Source organism: Alosa sapidissima, chromosome 7 (genome assembly GCF_018492685.1).
Source record: "Alosa sapidissima isolate fAloSap1 chromosome 7, fAloSap1.pri, whole genome shotgun sequence".
NCBI lineage: Eukaryota > Metazoa > Chordata > Actinopteri > Clupeiformes > Clupeidae > Alosa > Alosa sapidissima.
This window is the reverse complement of record NC_055963.1, coordinates 21,547,435-21,564,225: the sequence shown is the minus strand read 5'-3', so window position 1 is coordinate 21,564,225 and position 16,791 is coordinate 21,547,435. Positions and strand designations below refer to the sequence as shown.

The following is a 16,791-nucleotide window of genomic DNA, read 5'->3' as shown; positions in this document are numbered from 1 at the left end:
GCTGTAGGCAGGCAGCAACGACCAAAATGCAGTGTTGAAACACGTGTATGAAACATATTAAATATGCAAACACAGATCCGGTATAAACACTGACCCCCCCCGCCAAAAAAAAAAATCTCCCGTTTTTGGAAAGCTAAATGTTGACAGGTATGGCCTATTGACCATTTATGTTGTGTAATAAGCCTAGCATAGGGCCTACCTTATATAGTTTGTTAACAGTCACGGTTTTGTCATAACTCCTCTATGCATTTTTGCATTTAGAATAGCTCTGAAACCGGGGGGCGAACACGTCGCAGGGGGGGCGCCAGTGCGTGGATATCTCAATCGCAAAATTAAATAATATCTCTATCGGGTGCCTACCATGGACTATAGGCTGGGTGAACTCAGCCTGATCTGCCGGCTATTTCTTTTTCGATTTCTTAAAAGATTGAGCTTGGTCTGGTGAAAGCCAGACTAACCATGGACCTCATAGTTGCAAAATGCAAGGGAACATGAATCAGCCTATTATTTGCACGAACAATAACGGACGGTAGCTCTTCAACTTGGCCCGTTAAAATGGGTATGAACAGTCTAGCAACGCATTTCATGAAGGCCCTTTTTGACATGTCAGTTATTTGCACCACTGGGTAAAACGGCATTTTGTTTTAGACTACTGGTATTTAATTTGTGCATTGACAATAAAGCTGAATATCATATGAACTAGATGACTAAACTTATGCATATGTAGAAGAAAAAACATTCACAAAAATCCATGACATGACCTCTCTTCTTGATAGCTGTTGAAAACTGCATGGAACTGACAGGGATTGTTTTGTTTAATAATAAATAAATAAATACATTATGCTGCTACCGTCTGCTTTTCCCAAATACAATGTAGCCTACAGGTGTACCTTTCATCAGTCCAGTTGCAATGAATGGACTGTGATGAATTGCCCTACTTGTGATTGTTTAGAGATTTTAAAAGTTTTATAACAATGCTACAAATTTTTGGCAAGTGCTACAAATCTATTCACCTTTGCAGCGCCGGTAGGCGACTTTGTGTGCGGCCCGCACACACACATTCCAAACAAGCATACACAAAAGTTTCAAGAGTGGGGGATGGAGTAGAAGATGGAGACAAATTCATTAATATGATTTATTTTCGCGGAATGGATGTACAGGACTGAGCGGCGGTACATCTAGTTTAGCCTATGATATTTGTCATTTTTGAATCCATGAAAATTAACCAAAATCTATAATTTCCTATCGACAACAGGCCCCAGTATCGCAGTGAATCGCATCACTACAAATTTTGAAGCATCAAAAAGAATCAAATTGTTGGCTTAAAGTATCAATATTTGTGATTTACACCCCTAAATGGCATCCTTATATTTACTGTTGTTTTGGGCAAATAATACATAAAAATAACCGTCTCGTTATGAGTGTTGTTATTATAAAAAGTTATTATATATATAAAAAGTGGCTATAACAGTGAAGAGACTGCTTTCATCAAGCAGAAAGCTCCGAATGCAATTTTTACACACTGTATGCTCCATCGCAAAGTGCTTGTGGCTAAACAGATAGACGGAGGATGAGCTTAATTTATTTTTATTATTGTTTATTAAGGGGGGCCTTGCCATGGAAAAGTTTGGGAACCCCTGCTCTAATCCAGCTATATGCTGTGAATGTTAAATACTGGATGACAGTTTGTTTTTTGCATTGGTTTTATTGACAAATTATTTTTCATTGTGCACGTCATGATCACAGTTCTGTCTAAATTGGCCAGATAGATGTTTTTACAGTACGATGGCATTTATGCAATTGGGGCAAAAGCCACCATATTGTACTGCCTGTCAAAGACAGTGTAAAACTGTCTGATGAAAACGTCACCCAGGATCCAGAGCTGGTCAGTACCTCCATTACCAAAGCCAGTGGTACAGCTGCTGGATTCCTGTAAAAATACATATGGTGCTCACATTAGTGAAAGCTTAGGATGACATTTATTCCACCACTAGCTATAATATGCTCATAGCGTTGTGTGCACCTACCTGAGACACATAGGCAGAAGCTGGGAGAGTGAAAGCCTGTCCGTTGATATTGAAGGTGACCTCGGGCATGTTCTCGATGTTTTCACAGGATACTGCTGCCTATAAGGAAGACACACCTGAGGTAAAACAATCTTTTTTTTTATTATTATTATTATTCCGCCAGTCATTGACAAAGTCAGATTTCTTAAATACTTACATCACCAATTTGGTTGGTGGTGGCACCAAACCAGGAATTCATGTTGCTGATGTCACTGGAAGGTCCAACAATGAGGGAGGTTCCGGTGTCAACAATGGCCTGACATCCACCAGCACAAGCGACAATATTTCCATTGATGGTGACACTGTAATGGCGCAACAAGATGATGTCATACATGGGAAAAGCAGATCGATACATGTCTCAGTGTGTGCATCTGGTTGTGGGTTGGACTTGTGCATTACCTGTCCATCTCGATTTGCCAGTAGGTCTCGGAGGACAGAGGAACCCAGCTCAAGCTGCCGGTGTAGTATGAAGAGTCAATCTCACCAAACAGCACCGCGCTGCCTGACTCACTGTCCCTGGAACAACAACAGATAAGAAGGTTAGTTCATCCATAAGTCACTTGCACCTTTACGAAACTGCCATTGGTTAAAAAAGAAAATGTTGGACTTGGGTCCAAGGGTTGACTCACCCAGTCAGATAGACAGAGAAGAGGTCCTGGGAGACCAGACCCTGACTCATCATGTTGTCGAAGACAGGGGTGGCTCCAGAGGCAGAAAGAGAGGGGAAGGCAAGACCCAGGATACCGTCCCACGTCATGTACTCCAAGAACGTGTCCTCGATTTCACTCAGACCAAAGATCTGATTGTTCACAGTGATTCCACCCACCTTGAAGAATAGCAGTCACAAGGTTAGTGAGGAGAACCATACAAACGTGTATGATATTAAGGGAGGGACTGCTGTCTAATGACGGCATCTCATTTAGGTGAAATAACTACTATTTACATGGGTGCTCAGGGTGAAATGCCAAAGAAAAAGACATGTGGGCTATCAGTACTGATTTTTCTACCACAATTCTGAATCTCCATCAGAATAGTTAATTGATCCATTAAGACCTCCAGGGTATCGTAACCCAGAATTCCAGTCATGCTGCCAGTCCCGTACGCGATCTGAACACTCTGTTGAGTGGCTTGGTAGGTGCTGGAACTCTGAGGGTTGAACTTCTGATGGTTATCTGAAAAGAGAAGGCCATTTTAGTGCCATTTCAGACCGAGGGTGATCAAGACATTTTAATGAAGAGAATGTTGGACATACTTTAAAGGTCAGTAATATTGCGCAGACAGTCAGTAATGTTGCGCAGAACGTCACATTATATTTATATTTCAATTTAATATTGAATTGATTGTTGTTTATATTATATTATTAGCAGACACTAATAATATAATAATATAATGTTTTTATATTATATTATTAGCAGACACTTCTGTCCAAAACAATGTACATTATGTTTTAACCAAGGACCAAGTGAAACACACGCTCACCCTTCCCTTCAGTATTCCTAGAGAAACTCCATGCATGGTTTTGCTTTTGTTTGGGGGACAGGCTACCCCCACTTTGTTTGTTTCCAGTTTTCAGCATTCAACATTCACTAGCACTTAAATTATATTTTTATAGACTCTTGAATGATGCACTGACGGGAAAGCGCTTTCAATTTCGTTGTATCTGTCACAATGACAATAAAAACCTATTCTATTCAGAGCCTGGGCTGCCTACTGAGACCATTTGTTTTACAGTGGACTCACAGAATGAGCAGATAGCCGTCATAAGGAGATGGTTGCTGAATGTGACAAAAAATGTTATGGGCTTGAAATTGCATACAATTGCTGACTACACCTGTAACCCCTCCGTCAGCCATACTCACTGCAAGCGGCACTGTTGCAGTACACAGAGGGCACCCACAGGTTGGAGGAGCCAGTGTCAAAGATAACTCCGAAGGACTGGGGGGGAGTTCCCAGGGAGATGACACCGTAGTAAGACAGCTGAAATTAAGAAAAAGACCACAGTTGTAAATTATAATTAAATGATAATGAAATTGACCGGAACTTAATGACATTACAAATGCAAAAAAGCATTGAATTTGCAGGGAGAACTTCATACAGACTTCATTTTCTCCAGTGCTGACAAGAAAAATATGGATCCAACGAGCTAGCTGGACTGGCAGTATATTTGTCTTGTTAGCGCTCTACTACCTAGAGTCCTTCACTTACATCGGCATCATTGGTCATGCTCTCAGCGCCATTCTGCTGCTGCTGGAACTTGACCATGGGCTGGTATGGGAACTTTTTCCTGTACTCCTCCCAAAGACCCTTTTCCTGCAGTTTCTGCCGGGCTGTCTTACCCTTGATCAGGGGCACCCTGAAACACACACACACACACACACACACACACACACACACACACACACACACACATACACACACACACATACAAGGTATCAGGTATAAACACACATTATTTGTGGATTCAAGAGAAGAAGACCCAATAGGGATCTATGTGAGACTCACCGAAAACATTCAGAGAAAGCCACCAGGGCACAAAGAACAAAAGCCCACTTCATCATGCTTACTCAGGTGACTTGGACTCAGTGAAGAAGCATACTCCAACACTGCTTTTTATATTCTGGAAGAAAGCATAGAAAACAACATGATAAGCAATGTGATAAGAAGCTGATGGAATGATAATAATGCATTGGAGCAATGTCAGTGAGCATGCACATGATTTGAACTGATTTGATTTCTTTTGTGTAAATATTGACCATGGGAGAACTTCTTCGGCTCTTACACAGTACCTAATGGAGACGTTTCGAAATGAGGTCTAGTTATTTAGGTGTGCTGTCCCCTACTTAACTAGGCTTAGCCTAGTTATTTAAGCGTATTAAGTTATTTTGAATATACGTGCAATCGTGAATCAATAGAACAGGTTCTTTATGCTATTTATGTGCACATGAAAAGACAAATAACTTAATAAAAATTAAGTCTGAAAAAATATATGGTTATGCATTCACAACTCGGTCGCCAAACTTTAGATCTAGGTCTTATCACTGTTACCATTGACATACAAAAGGGCCAAGACACAATATGATTGCTTGGTAGTTATCATGAAAATTGGTTGACACACAAAGAGAGATTTTCTTATCTAGGTCAATATACAAACCAGCACATAAATTTCATAATTATATAAATAAAATGATCTTAAATAAAATAACCTAATAATAATTTTCAAAGATGGAGATAACATGTGCATATAATAACCTTATCATAATTTTCCAAGATGGTGATAACATGTACAGTAGTTCCCAAGGTTGCCAGCATGAAATACATCAACAGCAAGTAAACATATGATATCAAAATATGCTGACTAAAAGTACCAGCTACAGAACACCTGCTACGGAGAGGTGCTCTGAAGGGTATTGTCAGGTGGGGGTCATTACTAGCCTGGAAGCCAGCCAAACTTAGCCCCGCCCACAATATTTTAGGTCTCGTTTATATAAGATTAAATTAGATTCAACTTCATTGTCATTGTGCAGAGTACGGGGGAGAGGGGTGCTGTTGATGGGAATAAGTCTGCACAATGTTAGCCTCTTTGTTGTCCCTGTCAAGGTTGCCATGGTCGTGGACACCTCAACAGGCAGGGAAGAAGCTTCCTCTGAACCTGCTGTTTATGTGCGGAGAGACCAGTAACGCCTCCCGGAGGGGAGTGGGGTGAACAGTCTGTGGTTGGGGTGAGAACAGTCTTTGATGATGCTGCCTTATGCAAGCATCGCTTGCCCTGGATGGCCTCGATGGAGGGGAGTGGGGAACCGGTGATGCGTTGGGCAGTTATCACCACCCTCTGCAGTGCTTTACGGTCAGAGGCAGATTATTTGCCATACCAAACTGTGACACATTTGGTGAAGATGCTCACGATGGTGCAGCGGTAGCAGTTCACCAGGATCTGAGGAGACAGGTGGACCTTCTTTAGTCTTCTCAGGTAGAAGAGACGCTGGTGAGACAGGGCAGAGTGAGGTGACCTGACACTTTCCAGATGAATTTCGTTCCGCCTAACTCCACTCATCCATCTGGGATCGATCCATTGGAGTGGTGCTTCAGAAGGCACTTTGGGCAGCCGTGGCCTACTGGTTAGCGCTTCGGACTTGCCGGTTCGAACCCCGACCAGTAGGAAGCGGCTGAAGTGCCCTTGAGCAAGGCACCTAACCCCTCACTGCCCCCCGAGCGCCGCTGTTGTTGCAGGCAGCTCACTGCGCCGGGATTAGTGTGTGTTCACTGTGTGCTGAGTGTGTTTCACTAATTCACGGATTGGGATAAATGCAGAGACCAAATTTCCCTCACGGGATCAATAGAGTATATATACTTATACTTATACTTATACTTAGAAGGCTGGTCCTTATTAAAAAATCCTTGCATAAGATCGGATAAGCCACTTGTCCGTTGGAGGTCGACCTTCTGACCATGTGGTGCAGGGACAACAACCTTCTGCTGAACGTCAGCAAGACCAAGGAGATTGTTGTTGACTTCCGGAGAGGTCACACCCAACACCTGCCACTGACCATCGACGGTGCTGTGGTGGAGAGAGTGAGCAGCACCAAATTCCTGGGGGTGCACATCAGTGAAGACCTCTCCTGGACCACTAACACTGCATCACTGGCAAAGAAAGCTCAGCGCCGCCTGTACTTCCTGCGGAAACTCAGGCGAGCAAGTGCTCCACCAGCCATCATGACCACATTCTACCGAGGCACCATTAATAATAATAATAATAATAATAATAAAGCTTTATTTGTATAGCACCTTTCATACACAGAATGCAGCTCAAAGTGCTTTACATTTGAAGCATGTAACACAATAGTAGTCAGTCAGTCATTATCAATCACTTTTCTTTGCTGTTTATGATATGCTCAGCAACATATCAAAAATATAGAAAATGACGTCATAAGACTGGCAGCCTTAACCCTCTTACCCCCCACAAGCACGCCATATGGCAACTGTGGCAAGGAAAAACTCCCATATTCCAGGAAGAAACCTTGAGCAGAACCTGACTTAATAGGGGGAGCCCATCTGCTTCTGGCTGGCTGCGCCCTCCAATAGTAGCAGATGTAGAATAATCTGAAAATGTAGTCTACAGGATAAGATGAGTTAACTAAAAGCTTTCCTGTACAGGTATGTTTTCAGATCTTTTTTAAAAATATTTACTGAACTCGCCTGCTTGATGTACAGAGGCAGGGTGTTCCATAGTTTGGGGGCATAATGGATAAACGCAGCTTCTCCACTTTGTTTGTGGAGCACTTTGGGTACGATTAAAAGATTAGAATTGGATGATCTAAGTTTCCTTTGTGGTTGATAAGATATTAAAAGCTCAGAGATATATGAAGGTGCTATGCAATTCAGAGCTTTGTAAGTAATTAACATAACCTTAAAATCAATTCTATAGGAAATAGGGAGCCAGTGCAGTTCAGCCAACACAGGGGTGATGTGTTCTCTCTTCTTAGTCTTAGTTAAAAGTCTAGCCGCAGAGTTCTGTATGAGTGCCAATTTCTTTAGATGTTTTTTGGGAAGACCAGTGAAAAGTGCATTGCAGTAGTCTAACCTGCTAGTGATAAAGGCGTGAATTAGTTTTTCTGCATCTTGTTGAGTTAAAAAGGGCCGCACTTTGGCAATGTTTCTCAAGTGGAAATAGGCTGTCTGAGTAACTTTACTGATATGGGGCTTAAAACTTAACTCTGCATCTAAGATGACACCGAGGCTTGTTACTTTTGGTTTGACCTGGTGTGCCAAGTTCCCCAGATTACTAAGAATAATATCTCGCTTTAGTTTTGGTCCAACCAGAAGTACCTCTGTTTTGTCATCATTTAGTTTCAAAAAGTTTTTGCTCATCCACTGATTAATGGAGGTTAGGCATGCAGTGAGGGAGCAAAGGCCATCTGGGTTAGTTGGCTCAACAGAAAGATACAATTGGGTATCATCTGCGTAGCTGTGGAAGTTTACATTATGTTGACTTATGACGTTTCCCAATGGAAGCATATATAGAGAAAATAGCAGGGGACCAAGGCAGCTCCCCTGGGCCACACCAAAAGGCAAGTCATGTTTTTCAGATACATGATCTCCTAGACTGATATAAAAATCTCTGCCAGTAATGTAGGTTTGGAACCAGTTTAGAGCATTATCAGAGAGACCCACCCACTTCGCAAGGCGGTGAATTAGGATGCTATGATCAATGGTGTCAAATGCCGCACTCAAATCCAGAAGAATAAGGATTGAGACTTTGTTTGAGTCGGTAGCTAGTCTGAGATCATTGACTATTTTTACTAGAGCCGTTTCTGTGCTGTGATTTGATCTAAAACCTGATTGGAATTTTTCAAGGATACTGTTTTCGTTGAGGAAGGTATTTAACTGATTACAAACAACTTTTTCAAGTACTTTGCTCAAAAACGATAGATTTGATATAGGCCTGTAGTTGCTCAGATTGGTATGGTCAAGATTTGACTTTTTAAGTAAAGGTTTCACAACAGCGGTTTTAAAAGCAGTTGGAAATATACCTGTTTCTAATGAGAGCATCCTAATATACCTGTTTCCATTGAGAGCATCCTCTCCAGCTGCATCGCTGTGTGGGGCGGAAGCTGCACTGAATACAACAGGAAAGCCCTGCAGCGCATAGTGAACACAGCTGGAAGGATTATTGGTGCTTCACTCCCCTCCCTGAAGGACATTTACACCTCCCACCTCACCCGCAAGGCGACCACAATTGTGAGTGATGCAAGTCACCCCGCTCACAATTTGTTTGATCTACTGCCCTCTGGGAAGAGGTACAGAAGCCTGCACTCCCACACCACCAGACTCACCAACAGCTTCATACACCAGGCTGTTAGGATGCTGAACTCTCTCCCCCCTCCACCCTCAGCTACATAACATCCTGGACTTTTTGGACCCACAATGGCTGCCTTGCACTACTTCGATCTCTTTGTATGTCTTGACATGTAAAGAAATTGACAATAAAGCAGACTTTGACTTTGACTTTGATCTATTGACGTGCTACTTCAACCACTCACATCGAAGCCAACCCGTGACGCTGAGAACAGCCTCACAGTCGCTTCTACGCTACGTCACATCTATGAAACTCCCGCCCTGCGTCCTGATTGGCTCTACCATACAGTACAATCTCATGCCGAAATTACTCTCAACGGAACCGATCCCAGATGGATGTGAGTGGAGCTAGGCGGAACGAAATTCATCTGGCGAGAGTCAGATTAAGAGTGAAGTGCCGTAGAGATGGAATCCTGTTCTGATGGTAGGCGAATTGGAAGGGGTCCAGTGAGGGTGGTAAGCAGGTCTTGAGGTGGGCCAGGACCAGCCTCTTGAAGAACCTCATGATGATGGGGGTGAGTGCAACTGGACTGAAGTCATTAAGGCTTGTTGCAGTGGAGTGTTTTGGCACCGGCACGATGGAGGTGGTTTTAAAACACGTGGGGACAGCTGCCTGGGCTAGTGACAAATTAAATATGTCAGTCCAAACCTCCTTTGGGTGGGGTGGAGTTAGTAGTTTTGTAATCTGTGATGGCCTGTATACCTTGCCACATGTGCCGGGGGTCAGAGTTGTTCTTGAAGTGATCCTCAATCCTTAGCTTGTGGTTGTGCTTGGCCTTTTTGATGCCCCTTTTCAGGTTAGCCCTGGATGAGCTATAGGCTTGAACATCACCTGATATTAATGTGATTTCTCGTGCCTTCAGCAGGAGTCTGACCTCACTGTTCATCCATGGCTTCTGATTAGGGAAAGTGGTAATCTGTTTAAGGGTGGTGACACTGTTCCGTTGTGGAGCAACTATGCCCGAACCAGAGCGGTTCGGACCAGAACAACTCCTTAGCGGTTTTGTTTAGAGCTGAAAATGCAACTGTGTTTGACAGAGGACAGAGGTTGCTACTGGCAAAATATTAGCTTTCAGTATGGTACGATGTCTTTGTAAATGACGTTTAACAGGCCCGGAGTGGGTAATCAGGAGAATTTCCGGTGGGCCGCTTCACTTTTGGGCCGGTCGAGGGAAAAATATTGGCATTTGTCACGTTAATCTATCTTCTCTTAAAGTTCGCTACACACGTTCGCATTCTATGCCTAACACCGCAGCCTCTGCATGGGTTGTTCTCCCCTCCCAAGAAAAGTTAAAGGAGAATTCCGGTGTGATATTGACCTAAAGTGTGTTGAAACATGATACCGAGTGTGAACGTATGTCTCATAGCCCATCTCGGCTTGTCCCCTGCACTCCAAAATCTGGCGCTAGTTAGCCGATGCTACCAACAGCTTTTTCAATGGTGGTGCTTCGGCATCGGGCTAGCCATGCAAATAAATCACTGTTTTACACCATTTACGAGGCTCAATGTATCTCCACACTTCATTGGTAGACTTCCGAGGGCCCTGACATTTAAAACAAGACATTGAGAACTTTGAAAAAGCACTGGTACTTTACTTACAAGACGATTTATGCAGACAGTATCAAATCTTCTTCACAAAGTTTAGCGTTTGCAGCCATCTTGAATTTAGTCACGATAAGTCGAGCGACGAGTAAGAATGAACAGGTATGATAAGGGATCAGATTCGAAAAATAATTCTGTGGAAATGCATGGATTCCAGTTGCTGCTACTGGAAGAAACTGGAATCCATGCATTTCCACAGAATTATTTTTCTTTTCCTTTAATTGGTTGGGTCCATATAGCCCGTCTTTCCTAAAAAGTTTTCTCAGATACCAGCCGGGCCGGCCCTACCGTAGTGATAAGCGTCAGGGAGGATGGATGGTAGAAAGATGCCATGAGGGACTGAAAAGGCCAGGTAAAAAAGACGAAAAGTATTGGAGGGAAATGCTGCCAAATGTGCCATGCTTCCAATTTTTTTTGAAGAGGACAGACATAAGTGGCAACTGGTAAAGAGAGATAGCCATGATTATAACGGCGTAATTGGGCTAATAACCTACTGGACGTTGTAGCGTTGTCAACCTATTCGCAAGTAACATATTAAATGAATTAAAATATTAGCATTTTGGTATCATCCAATATGGCTATTCATAGACTTTGCAAATATTATGCAAATATTGATAACAAAACTCAAGCTTGATCTGTGTATAGGCCTAAAAACAAAAGTAGCCTGAGCAGCAGATCAGCCAGTCCCCCGCTGAAAATGATGAGCCCGAAATTAACTATGACTATAGGGACAAGTAGAAAGGATAATAGAGTTAACCATATGAATTAAAGTTATTTTATGGAAGAAAGAACAGTAGGCTATGACAGCAGTAGGCTACATGATCAACCTATATGGCTTGTTTGCTCAGAAGTGGATGTAGTAAAGGAGCAAATAAACAACAACATGATAGCTGACCCATGAAGAAAAAAACATGTAAACAATACAGTAGTTCAATATGCCTCTTAGTGGAATTGTGGGATACATTTCAAATGCTTTATTTCTTCCTTCCTGTTTTTATTAACTTATCAACCTATCCTTGTGGAATAGTGGAATATTAGCCTATAATAAAAACTACAGGATAGTAAGAGCTGAAATGTTGCCTTATTTATCCAATTTCCACCACCACTAAAAAGTGGGCCGGTCTTGGGCCTGAAACTCCCGGGCTGAAAAGTGGCCCCACTCCGGTCCTGACGTTTAACTACAAAGTGTTTCATTCATCCCGGTTTTCCCTAACAAAAACGCTGTTGCTAGAAGGTAAATATTTAGATTTCGCCATCACGTCTGTTGTAGAAGATATTGACAGTGCAATAACTAAAAAAAAAAAACGACCAGAAAGCAATGGCTATTGTGGAGAAGAAGGATGGTTTGGGTTCTTCCAGGACATTATAGGCCTATGCATGGAGGACAGCTATTTTCCTCTATTCACCACCCTGTAAATGCATGTGGTAAATAAAATACTCATGTTCAGACACTCAGGGCCAGATGTACTAACGCTTTTTCGCCCACTTCAGGCGTATTTGTCTCGCAATGAGCGTGTAAAATCATTGCGAGGTATGTACAAACAGGCCGCAATGATGTAAAAGCGCAAACTGCCTGTCGCGGGAGCTGAACATGGCTACAAGTAATTGCGTTTTTCGTGTCATGCATATGCATTCATGGGAGGATCCAGGGGAAAGTGGGAGTTTAGCGTAAAAAGATGGGAGGGGAAGAGTAAAGAGCGCCTATGTATTCCGCGGTATGTACAAAGACTGCTCCTGAAAGCGCACGTCTATTCTGCGCGTAAATACTTCCGCCTTGTAAAAGCAGGTGTTCCAAATTGCAGTTCAATGCGTCAATAAGATAACCTTTCAAAGACAACAGAATCGCTATTTAGAGCACCAGTTTTTGTGGTGAAAGTATTTGTACTACCAAAAGCAACCTTAACTTTTGTTGGCCTTTCGAATGTCTTACTTTCACTTTCACGTCATTCACTTAAACTTTCCTACTTGCTAGATTTGACCAATCTTCCATAGCCTACGTGCATAAGTAGTTTGAGTAGAATACTGATCTTCATTATCTCCCTGCTTGTTTACATCTTATCATGTATGGTATTATTTCATGATCGCTAAACGTTTGATTCTTTTTAATGTTGTCATCAGTTAACTTCATTTAACTGCGCTTGTATGTAGGCGCTGCTATTCAGTTGTGGACGTTCGTAAATTGCGTTTATGGGCGGAGAAAGGCAGAGAAAGGCGCAGTTTACATTAAGGATTGAACGATTGATAAATAGCCTACACGGATACTTGGGTCTGACAGGGTTTGCAATCTGCGGTGTGTCCATGACGCTGATCACGTTCGCAAATGTAAGTCTGACCCTTAATATCCAGGTCAGTCACAGAACATGTCATGTACATTTACTGTATGAACCATTGCCAACTTGCCTTTCGTGAGCAAATACACACGTGAGTCACCTCTAGCATTCATTTCCCCCAGTGTTTATCAACATGCCTGGCTACATTTTTTTTTTTTATAACAGTTTTTTCATGTTATAAAACATTGATCTCTCCAAGGAAAGTTTTGTGGAAAGCAGATTCCGGACTTTGACGCAATTGGATAATACTACGACCAATGGTTACTGACTGATTCCGGACTTCACGTTGCAGGTCGCCTCTGGCCCGCCTATATCAGATACACCGATGTGATTGGTTTCCCAATGATAAGGGACATACTGTAAGCATTATATGACAAACACCTTTAATGAGCATCATTACTCTTTACCAGAGTGACTCGCTGAGCAAATTCAAATTGTGCTCCCACGAGAAGTCTGGATTTACAGGGTACAAAACCATATCATTCAGCATTAATTGTGCTTTTCCCAATGTGCAAGCTGCCCATGCTATAGGCACTAATAAACCATGCCATCATAGATTTGAACTGTGCACTAATTACATGTTGGATGTCCTCTTTAGTCCGGAGGAGTCCATTTTCCAAAAAGAATGACACATTTTTCATGCAGTGGCATCTTAGGCCCTAGAGATGCCCATCCAATATTATGTTTCAGAGATTTCTTTGGATTCTCTGAATATTTTAATGATATGTACTGTACTACAGATGATGAAATGCCCACATTCTTCACAATTTCACATCAAAGAGCATTATTCTTATATTTATTTTCCAACACAGACGTCTGCTGGCTATCAGACAGCAGGGGGACCCACACCCTGTCGTCAGATGGACTGTCGGACAGCAGGAAGGGGGCACCATCTTTCCATCACACAAGTGAAATGACACACACATACAGTAACATATCACACACACAGCAGATATCACTGTAACATCAAGTGACTCTTCTGAAGATGACCGCAGAGTCAGCAGTCGAAACGGTCAAGGACATATGCATTAGTACATCTGGCCCTGAGTGTCTGAACATGAGTATTTTATTTACCACATGCATATCTAAGTAAAATAGTAGGCAAAATTAACTTATAGGAGTTAACGTTTGTGTGTTTTCCTGCTTGATAGAATGCCTGTTGATTGCTAATGGTTTAGTTAAATGACTGTGTGACTGAACGTGGGTGTGTTTGCTTGTATGTTCCCCATTATTGATGTGACTTCCGTATTCCTCCTCAGACACAGTGGCTTGACTAAGCACTTCCTTCTCAACAGCCCTCCAACCAGCTCACAACTGCCAGAACTTATCCCACCTCTGCTGTAGAGACTTCAGCTGTTCTTTCTGACATTCACAAAAAGCCTAGGCAATCTTTCACATCACATATACATTTGAAAAATCAGTCTCATTTCACACATGAAAAAATTATTCCACTGAGGGCCAGATGTACGTACATTTGCGAATGTAGCGTTATCAGCGTCATGGACACACCGCAGATTGCGAACGCTGTCAGACCCAAGTTTCCGTCGTATTTATCAATCGTTCAATCCTTAGTGTAAACTGCGCTTTTCTCTGCCTTTCTACGCAATTTACGAACGTCCACAACTGAATGGCAGCGCCTACATACAAGCGCAGTTGAATGAGGGACCCTCTACTCACTACCACGTAAGTGTAATGTTGTTTGGAACTGTAGAAGAGGTATAAAAATAGCGTTTTGTAGCGGCGAAATAATATGCCCTTCTCACTTCCACGCTAACAAGTTTTGACTAAAAACGGTAAAATCGAACTTTCTCAAAACACATCCGAATTACATGATTTTGATGTCAACTCAACATGTGTACTCCCAATCATCCGTAAATTGATCTAAAGTGCATTTTACTCCGGATAATTCCTTTAACTGATGACAACATTAAAAAGAATCAAACGTTTAGCGATCATGAAATAATACCATACATGATAAGATGTAAACAAGCAGGGAGATAATGAAGATCAGTAGTTCTACTCAAACTACTTGTGCACGTAGGCTATGGAAGATTGGTCAAATCTAGCAAGTAGGAAAGTTTAAGTGAATGACGTGAAAGTGAAAGTAAGACATTCGAAAGGCCAACAAAAGTTAAGGTTGCTTTTGGTAGTACAAATACTTTCACCACAAAAACTGGTGCTCGAAATAGCGATTCTGTTGTCTTTGAAAGGTTCTCTTATTGACGCATTGAACTGCAATTTGGATTAACACCTGCTTTTACAAGGCGGAAGTATTTAGGCGCAGAATAGATTTGCGCTTTTAGGAGCAGTCTTTGTACATACAGCGGAATACATAACTAGGCGCTCTTTACTCTTCCCCTCCCATCTTTTTACGCTAAACTCCCACTTTCCCCTGGATCCTCCCATGAATGCATATGCATGACATGACAATCGCAATCTGCCACTTTCAGCTCCCGCAACAGGCAGTTTGCGCTTTTACATCATTGCGGCCTGTTTGTACATACCTCGCAATGATTTTACATGCACATTGCGAAACAAATACGCCTGAAATGGGCGCAAACGCGTTAGTACATCTGGCCCTGAGTGTAAATGCCAGCCTAGATTTTATTTTGCATTAAGCCTTTGGAACTGTTGTGATTTGCAACTATACTGAATAAGAAGGAAACATTTTAGTAGGTTCATTTTGTGTGTAACAGTTTGCAGCATCATAATGATACTCTTGCTCTTCATCATGAGCATTTGTTGTGATCCCTCCCAAGTCAGGATTAAGCTCAATGAAATCTTGAAGGTCATAAAGGGGTGAACCACATCATGCAATATAAATTGGTATTTTTTATAGGGCTGTCAAAATAACTGATTCATTTTGATTAATTAATTTGAGAAAAAATAACTGATTAAAAAAATAGTGCAGATTAATCGATTCTGTATGACCTTTGACCCCGAGCCGTCAGTAACCATTAGACTGTAAAATTAAGGAGAGAGAAGAAAATGTGCTGCCTAGATCATTGATTGGAACATTTACTTTTAAAAAACGGCCTGATGGTGTTGATAAAAATAAAGTGTTGATTAAAATAAAGTCCTATGCAATGTCTGCAGCAAGTAATTTGCATATTCCCGAGTTCATCAACTCTAATGTTGCACATCAATGCAAAGAAATAGTGTTGACAGGGTTATATCTGAAATGCCTTGTATGTGAAAAAAAAAATTCTTCCCGAAGCACTTTTGAATTTATTTCCTCAGCATATTAGGTCATATCATAGATTATTATGGCCATTATTTGAACAGTGAAAATAATAATAAAAGAGTTTTTGAACTTTAATGTCACTAATGCTGATAATTCACTGATTCATTTGAATTTAAATATTTAAAATACTTTCACAGCAAAAATTATATATGTGATTAATTTAGATTAATTAATCATAGAGTATGTAATTCATTCGATTACATTTTTTAATCGATTGACAGACCTAATTTTTTATTGACAAAACAATGCAGAACCTTTGATTGTGTTTGTGTTACATTATTTTGTCCCCATAAAACAAGTTGATAATACTATACATTTTGAGTGGTAATGTTTTTTTTCATAGACAAAGGAAAGCCAGATGACTCTACTGATTGCATGCTGTCTGTGGCCATGTCTACACAAAAACGATTTTTTCTTACAGTTTTCACAACTTTAATGACACCGGTGAAAAAAAATCTTGGGTCCTTATGAAGAGGTGAAAACTAGTGCATATGCCAGGCAGTAGATTTTGTCGTGGCGGTGCAGATGCTTCACGATTCACTATTTTATAGAGAATTCTCTATTTTATACAGCCTATGCATTCTCCGAAGTGGTCATGTGAGTAGGCCTAAAGCATGAGCACAATTCAGTTTTCAACTGTAAAACTAAAGTTCATTTTTACGGTTTATGAAGGATGCAGTCCAGTCCTTTATTTGGT

The 16,791-nt window shown here is 41.5% G+C and overlaps 2 protein-coding genes across 2 annotated transcripts in view; both read right to left on the bottom strand.

The window, feature by feature from the left end:
- The window catches only part of LOC121714319 (pepsin A-like), a 125,684-nt gene that overhangs the window by 14,130 nt on the left and 94,763 nt on the right, over nt 1-16,791 (bottom strand). The gene's annotated exons all lie outside the window — the stretch shown is intronic.
- On the bottom strand, nt 1,736-5,392 carry LOC121714318 (pepsin A-like). Its single transcript, XM_042099632.1, has 10 exons — nt 5,316-5,392; nt 4,569-4,683; nt 4,272-4,419; nt 3,926-4,043; nt 3,120-3,238; nt 2,696-2,892; nt 2,466-2,582; nt 2,224-2,368; nt 2,028-2,126; nt 1,736-1,930 (listed from the first exon to the last, which is right to left on the bottom strand). The coding sequence occupies exons 2-10, from the start codon at nt 4,622-4,624 to the stop codon at nt 1,793-1,795; spliced, it is 1,137 nt and encodes a 378-aa protein (XP_041955566.1). The 5' UTR covers nt 4,625-4,683; nt 5,316-5,392; the 3' UTR covers nt 1,736-1,792.